Raw genomic sequence first — 8,801 nt, forward strand, 5'->3', positions numbered from 1 at the left:
ACCATTGAGGAATTTTAACCAAAGTATGTTGCAGACATTTCATGAAGACCCTAAAGAATCATACCAATTTGTGGAAAATGGGCATCCGATGTCTCCTTTAAAGCCGGGCTCAGACTACAGGAGTTTTAAAATCCTAACCGATTATGAAATCTGGTTGCAGCACACACATAAGGAGAATCTTTGCCGATTTTCTTCCCTCAAATCTTAAACGCGCACAAGATCTGAAAATCGTGGCGCATCACACACTACAAGATTTTATAAAGATTTTCATGCCTGAGGGAGTGCCTCACGTGATGTCACGCAGCAGATCGTCATCGACGTTTCAGCAATGTTTGCATATGTTAGCTAGCGTGCTAGCAGCTTTTACACTCTTAAAAGAGTCACTCTACAGCTTGTTTTGCAGTGCCGTATTGGCTATTGTGAAAGTACTGACGTAATCATAGCCATCATCATCCCGATTTAAAATCCTAAATATCAAACATATTTGATATTAATCGGGGTGGCCCCGATTTTGTGTGAGAGCAGATTGGGAGGTGCAAGATTCGATCTGCAAACGCCTCACATTACAAGATAATCTGTGCCAAACATCGGAACCGATTGAGATCCTGGAAAATATTTTTTCTCCCGATTCTCAGGAGGGGAAAATTGGGGATAAATCGGCCTAAATCTCCTGTAGTGTGAGCCCAGCTTAAAGGTACGTAATAGCACTTTAATTGTACATAGTACCCTTTGAAAGGGTACTGACCCAGTATATCTGAGAGTGTATGGAGAATTTTATTTATATCTAGAATCCTACAACTGGGACAATGCCCACAGTCAGTGACATCACAAATGAAAGTTTGTATTAGGAGTAAAATAGTGGTTCTGATGGAATCTCTAATGTATGTTTTGGGTATGTATGGGCTTTTTATAGGATTATAACATCTTTGACTTTTCTGTAATCATCTGAAATATTTCAAGCTTCAAAATGGACACAAAAGGACCATAAAATTGGTCCATACACTATAGTTCAAGTCTTATAAAGTCATGTGATAACATTGTCTGAAAAATAAACTAGTTTGTCGGCATTCACTGAAAATCTGTCCTGGTACTCTTTGGGCCAAGCATTAAGATGTGGGCACATTAGAGAAATTTTATGTGCAAAAAAGGACCATTGCTTAGTATATGAAGCTCAGCTCACACAGAATTCACTTTTGAACCAAGCAGCTTTCTGTTGGTCAACATGGTAAACTCACATAACCCTTGAACCCGATGTGGGGAAATATTTCGCCTCACGCGAAAAAATTCTGATCACGCTGATTCCTATTGAAGTGACTTGATTTCGATTATGAAAAATCGCTTAACTGTCAAGTCAAGTCACCTTTATTTATATAGCGCTTTTAACAATACAGATTGTGTCAAAGCAACTGAACAGCATTGATTAGGAAAATAGTGTGTCAATAATGCAAAATGACAATAGTAAACACTAATTTTTCAGTTAAAGACAGTTCATCATTGAAATCAGTGATGTCATCATCCAGCTCAATTCAGTTTAAGTAGTATCTTTGCAATCATTTGCAATCAAGGCGACGATATCGCTGGAAATGAAGTGTCCCCAACTAAGCAAGCCAGAGGCGACAGCGGCAAGGAACCAAAACTCCTTCGGTGACAGAATGGAGAAAAAACCTTGGGAGAAACCAGGCTCAGTCGGGGGCCAGTTCTCCTCTGACCAGACTCAGTAAACGCAAGTCCTAATGCATCATTTGTATTATCAACGTGAATGTTAAAATCTCCGACAATTAGCGCTTTATCAACAGTAACCAATAGGTCTGAGAGGAAATCTGCAAATTCTTTTAGGAAATCTGTATATGGCCATATATCTGTATATGGTCGGTGAGGTGGAGGACAACATCACAACACAGCTATAGCCCACTCCCACCATCTTGACATCATCTACCCAGAGTCAGAGCCATTACCTACCACAGACCCAGAACCAGAGCCCACCACAGACACTGAGCCAGAGCCTATGCCTGCCATGGACCCTGTGGTAGAGCCATTTTCTGCCCCGGAGCCCGAGGCTTCTGCAAAGTCTGAACAGGTGTGTGAGCAGGACCCCATGACCATCCCAGAGTAAATGTTGGTGGAATTGGACTGCCTGGAGTGGCTGATTGACTTGAGTGACACAGAGCCAGTTCCTGTCCTTGTTTCTACCCTTGAGCAACCTCCTTCCTTGCCGATCCCCTCCAGCTGTTTAGATACTCCATTTAAATACTCTATTTAGATACTCTTTTTAGGTTCCACCCAGCCCTGAATCTCCTGCTCCACTGGTTTCATGTTAAAATCTCCGACAATTAGCGCTTTATCAACAGTAACCAATAGGTCTGAGAGGAAATCTGCAAATTCTTTTAGGAAATCTGTATATGGCCATATATCTGTATATGGTCGGTGAGGTGGAGGACAACATCACAACACAGCTATAGCCCACTCCCACCATCTTGACATCATCTACCCAGAGTCAGAGCCATTACCTACCACAGACCCAGAACCAGAGCCCACCACAGACACTGAGCCAGAGCCTATGCCTGCCATGGACCCTGTGGTAGAGCCATTTTCTGCCCCGGAGCCCGAGGCTTCTGCAAAGTCTGAACAGGTGTGTGAGCAGGACCCCATGACCATCCCAGAGTAAATGTTGGTGGAATTGGACTGCCTGGAGTGGCTGATTGACTTGAGTGACACAGAGCCAGTTCCTGTCCTTGTTTCTACCCTTGAGCAACCTCCTTCCTTGCCGATCCCCTCCAGCTGTTTAGATACTCCATTTAAATACTCTATTTAGATACTCTTTTTAGGTTCCACCCAGCCCTGAATCTCCTGCTCCACTGGTTTCACACAGCCCTGAATCCCCTGTCAGCCAGTTCCAAGTCTCCCTTAGCAACATTGTTCTCGTCCAGCCTCCTTCTCTCTCCTCCTCTTTAAATTAAAGGCAGTTTTTCAGCCCTGTCTCCGCTGGCTCCCCTCAGCCAGTTTGCCAGCTCCGCCTAGGTGTGTCAATCCCCTGGCTTCACCTCGAGCCTCTGAGCCCTAGACTTCCCTAGACTCCCTGTAGACCCATTGGATCCCTTCGTATCCACCATGGCCCATCATCCCTCAAGCTACACCAGGCTCCCTCGTTCCTCTGGCTCTGCCTTGGTCAGTCATCACCCTGCTTGCGCCATAACCTTCCAGTCCTACAACTATGCCTTGTTTCTCCACCCCTATGGCTCATCCCGGCTCCGCATCAGTCTGCCGAGTGCCAGCACCACATGATGACAATGGTCTCTCTCATTCTGGGAGTATATGAGGAGATCATTTCTGTACACTTATGATGAAATGTTGTGGGTACTTCCAGAACACCTCATTAATGAAACCCTGGAATACAGAGGGAGCATTGGCCAGGCCATATGACATGACCCGATATTTGTAGTAGCTAGTGGGTTTGTGAGAATTGTTTGGATCATGTGAGAACTGTTTGTGGAATATAGGAGTAGAAGGCTTGGTAGGTGGAGACCACAATGGTGGAGGTGGATCCGAATCCATTCGCCGATCTCCGGGTCTGGCAGTAGCACTTTTAGCAGTAGCTTAGCATAGATTATTGAATCTGATTAGACCGTTAGCATCTCGCTCAAAAATGACCAAAGAGTTTCTATATTTTTCCTATTTAAAACTTGACTCTTCTGTAGTTACATCGTGTACTAAGACCGACGGAAAATGAAAAGTTGCGATTGTCTAGGCCGATATGGCTAGGAACTATCTCTCCGCCGGAATGAGAGTATAGTTCCTAGCCATATCGGCCATAATTCACGCCTGCACGCTAGGTGGCGCAGACCAACAATGCATTTTTTCCTCATGTAGCCTATGTAGCTCGTATATGGCTTTTGCATTGTTCGCTGCTCAATATACAGCATTAAATTAAGATTAATAACTTTTGGTTCTTCATTAGAAACACAAACTATCCATAATGCTTACAAGAATACATCTGAAAATATAATTAGAGGTACAAATAGCATCAAGCTACATTTCAAAACGTATGTAATTATTAATGTTTTTGCTCAAACCCCACTTTAAACCATCATCGAGTGCTTGTAATAACTTGTAATATCTAAAATGGATTTAGATTCTATAATAGGTAGACATGCACTCTTTGTATGTTTTATAATAGACTGAACGCTACCTGCTTGTCATAAACCTTTATTGTTATAAAAATACCGTGAGCTACAGAAAATATATCTTCATAATCATATGTCTATTTGCTTTCATATTTCATGTGTAGAAAAATGTTTCTCTATTTTTTTTTATATACGGAAGGGCAAGAGATGATTGACAGATCTTGAGTGAACGCGCTCTCGCGCACATGGAATAAAATGGACTGTGCTCTCCAGATCACATAATTCAGTGGAGATTTAATAGAAATGTTATTCTGTATTAAAGAATGTGAGAATATATCTGTTCTCAAATACCAACAATAACAAGAACTCAGCATCCACTTTCTTCTCTCTACTGGGATACTCTTCTTCGGTGTTTGTTTACAATGGCTTTCGAAACAGCGCCACCATTCTCAACCTTTTGTGCAACAGCAGCTGCTCCGGGCACGTGATCTAAGCTCAAATCTGATTGGACGGCCCGTTTCATCGCGGAGCGACGGGGAAAAAAATCGACACACAGGACGAAAAAAAAATCTTCGCTCTTTCGCGCCGCGAATGATCGCGCCTAGTGTGAATAGCCCCATTAGGGATCAATTGTTTTGATTCAAACGCGTCATCGCGCCGAACATTCACGCCGATTTTCGTGTTCAGTGTGAAAAGCCCTTTAGTTGCACTGGTTGGAAGGCCCACCAATATAGAACATTGCAGTAGTCCAATCTTGAAATTACAAGAGATTGGACAAGTAGCTTTGCTGCATATTCTGACAGGAAGAGCCTGATTTTCCAAATGTTGAATGAGCGTGTACCTACACTGCCTGTGAAGTAGGACTGAAGCCACCGAAGTACCGTACCTGTGATCCCCAGAAAGAGTGAACAGGAGGATATGTCAAAGGCTGCAGGTCAAGCAGAATAAGAACATATGATTTGGAGTGTTCAATCAGCTCTCTGATTTTCTGTCACGGAACAATCTACTTGAAAAGAACCAGTCTGGGTTCAAAAGCAGACACTGAAAGTGGAGGCAACCCTGTCGACCGTTGCTGAAATTCTTCGGCTGGCAAGAGTGAGCAAAGCATGTAGGATGGGTGGAACAGCACTCTGGAGATCTCATTCTCTGAAAAAGGACAGAAAGAATAGAAGTGTTGGAGAGACTTTTGACTGTCAGGATCTGATTCGTAATTAAATGAGTGAACCCCCCTGGGTGCTGGTTAGAGCACAATAATATATAAGGATGAGGAGACAGGTGATCAGGTTTAGGTGATGTATTGATAGGAGGTAAGCCACAGAGGTACAGGTATTTCACAGGTGGGTATTAATTACAGGCAGTAGAGGCATTAGTCTGGAACACAAGAAATACAATAAAGGTTAATCAATAACTAACAATAACTAGGCATATACAACAATAAACATCCATTGGTACATAAAGGCAGCCAAAGCATACTAAATCCTCATCAGTAACATTTTTCCATGAAATATACAATCCAAGAAAAGAAAATAAGGTATCACTTTGTACATTATAAGCCATTAGCGATCATCTAACATGATAAACATCACTCCATATATGGATAGAATCGAGGCACATCAGAGTGATCGCTTGTTTGGCATAAACAGCTTGAAATATCAAAATCACATCACAGAGGTATCAATGAAAATCAAAACAGTGATATACATCTCAGAAAAGAAGAAATAATTCGCATATGCAACAGCCTCATTTGGCTAAACTAACAAAAACAACGTCTGCAGGCATGTCTAGACATGTGCGTGTGACGCAGTTATAAATAACTCAATACTGATCTCAATAAACACAATAATAAAGAAAACAGACTTACTTGTAGGTCAATGACTAACACCTCAAGGTAACTTCTGCAGCAAATATGACAGGAATGAATGACTTTTCAGCGATCGGCAGAATACAGAGTTCAGCAGGCATCAGCGGCTTAACTCACGAGACTGCTCAGCCAGAAGGTGACGTACGGTGTCAGAATAAAAGGCCTCTCTTAAAGGAGCCTTTACAACAAGAAGAGTTGAATGTGTGTGGGTGGAGGATGTAAAGAACTGGTTGCTGATGGTTGCCAGCTTATCAGTGAAGAAGCTGGCAAAGTCATCAGCAGTCGGAGAAGAAGTGGGAGGAGGTGGAGGGGGACAGATAAGAGAAAAGTTGTGAATAGTTTCAGGGTGTCTAAGGTGTTGCTGATTTTGTTTTGGTAGTAAGATATCTTGGCAGCAGAATCATTAGAGAAGAAAGAGGACAGGAGAGAATGGTATTTGCTCAGGTCAGCAGGGTCTTGTTGTTACATACTGCTCAACACTGCTTGTGACTTATAACTCATAACTTAGACTTGTAGTACAACACAACGAAACGTTTCAATTTATATTTTACTTCAGTATTTGCAGTGAGATCCCATTTGTAGACATGCACATAGAAAAGAAACTCACATTTCACACTACATGTATGTGTTTTTATTTAGTGTGAAGCACGGCGGCGTATGTGTGCAGAAGTGGCTCTCCGGCACATTTATTTCAGAGACCTGGGAGAAAAAGTGCAGGACCTGGCTGACAGTAAGTATTTCATACTAGTAATTTTATAGTCTTATTATAATATATTAGTCTTATTATTATTATTATTCAATTATAGTCTTATAAGCTAATTGTTGTAAGATGTGATGCTGTGTACATAAATTTGCATAGACAATTTCTACACATTTATAAAGTCATACATTCACAGCTGAAATGTCATGTCTGTATTAATAAAATGTTAAATTCTGTCACTCCAGCTACCTCCATCTTTTCTGTCAAGGAGATTCGACTTCAGATGGACCCAGGAAAACACTTTCCAGCTCAAAGAGAGTTGGGTGAGTTTGAACATTTACCTGGATGTTGAGTTCCTTGTACATGTTGGGAAAAAAAGAAGCAAGACTGTAACCCTATTTTATCTCTCCTCCAAAAAATCAGATGAGAAAGTAATTGACACTACAGAAGTACCGTTTAGACTGTTCCCGCTAAATTTGGATCTCGTTTCCAGAATCTCACATTTAAATTTCCGCTACTGAAAGAAAGAGAGATAGGCGTGTAGTAAAATAAAAGTGTAGTCTTCACAAAATTGTATGTTATTTTATTCGTCTTGTCAAGAGTCTTGAATTTATTGACTTTGACTTGAATTTATATGAATTATCTTAAGACACAAAATTCGTTTAATATTTTATGCAACACAGTAGGAAAAAAAGTGTCAGAGAAAATAAAAAATGTTGTACAAAAATGTTATTTCTTATTGTTATTCGTCTTGTCAGGATACAGTTCGTTTAACATTGACAACACAAAAGTGTCGCAGAGAGAAAAAAAATAAAAATGTAGGTTGTACAACACTAGATTTATGTGTTTTTATTTAGTGTGAAGCACGGCGGCGTATGTGTGCAGAAGTGGCTCTCCGGCACATTTATTTCAGAGACCTGGGAGAAAAAGTGCAGGACCTGGCTGACAGTAAGTATTTCATACTAGTAATTTTATAGTCTTATTATAATATATTAGTCTTATTATTATTATTATTCAATTATAGTCTTATAAGCTAATTGTTGTAAGATGTGATGCTGTGTACATAAATTTGCATAGACAATTTCTACACATTTATAAAGTCATACATTCACAGCTGAAATGTCATGTCTGTATTAATAAAATGTTAAATTCTGTCACTCCAGCTACCTCCATCTTTTCTGTCAAGGAGATTCGACTTCAGATGGACCCAGGAAAACACTTTCCAGCTCAAAGAGAGTTGGGTGAGTTTGAACATTTACCTGGATGTTGAGTTCCTTGTACATGTTGGGAAAAAAAGAAGCAAGACTGTAACCCTATTTTATCTCTCCTCCAAAAAATCAGATGAGAAAGTAATTGACACTACAGAAGTACCGTTTAGACTGTTCCCGCTAAATTTGGATCTCGTTTCCAGAATCTCACATTTAAATTTCCGCTACTGAAAGAAAGAGAGATAGGCGTGTAGTAAAATAAAAGTGTAGTCTTCACAAAATTGTATGTTATTTTATTCGTCTTGTCAAGAGTCTTGAATTTATTGACTTTGACTTGAATTTATATGAATTATCTTAAGACACAAAATTCGTTTATTTATTTATGCAACACAGTAGGAAAAAAAGTGTCAGAGAAAATAAAAAATGTTGTACAAAAATGTTATTTCTTATTGTTATTCGTCTTGTCAGGATACAGTTCGTTTAACATTGACAACACAAAAGTGTCGCAGAGAGAAAAAAAATAAAAATGTAGGTTGTACAAAAATAGCCTATTAGCTATTTTTATTCGTCTTGTCAAAATACTAAATTCGTTTGACATTTTTCTGTTAACACAGTAGGAAAAGTGTTGCAGAGAAAAATAAATAAATATGAATGATTTCATTTAAAATTATAGGCTAAGCAAAATATAAACAAAACCGAGTTGAACGTCCTTCAAGGACAGCGCATCCACACTTTGCTCCATCCTTATTCTGCTCTGTCACTCATCAACAACCTGCCTGTTCTGTCTGAGGGCCGTATATTTACCACAGGTACAGCCTGCTCTGAGCATCATTATGCACATGCTGCGCACAGACCCCGCAAATAAAACGCGTGGCGCAGAAAGCATGCGTGCAGCGTGTGCATAACAGTCC

The 8,801-nt window shown here is 40.4% G+C and overlaps 1 protein-coding gene across 1 annotated transcript in view; it reads left to right on the forward strand.

Moving 5' to 3' along the window:
• Nucleotides 1–3,108: 3,108 nt before the first annotated feature.
• LOC107733031 (cyclin-dependent kinase 18-like) overlaps nt 3,109–8,801 on the forward strand; it is a 7,245-nt gene continuing 1,552 nt past the window's right edge. The window contains exons 1-3 of the mRNA XM_016544539.1: nt 3,109–3,267; nt 6,622–6,712; nt 6,928–7,005. Coding sequence (XP_016400025.1) covers nt 3,109–3,267; nt 6,622–6,712; nt 6,928–7,005 — 328 coding nt within the window. The remainder of the gene's footprint in view (nt 3,268–6,621; nt 6,713–6,927; nt 7,006–8,801) is intronic.

The sequence above is a fragment of the Sinocyclocheilus rhinocerous genome, unplaced genomic scaffold (genome assembly GCF_001515625.1).
Source record: "Sinocyclocheilus rhinocerous isolate Xijiao unplaced genomic scaffold, SAMN03320098_v1.1 scaffold2475, whole genome shotgun sequence".
NCBI classification, from domain to species: Eukaryota; Metazoa; Chordata; class Actinopteri; order Cypriniformes; family Cyprinidae; genus Sinocyclocheilus; species Sinocyclocheilus rhinocerous.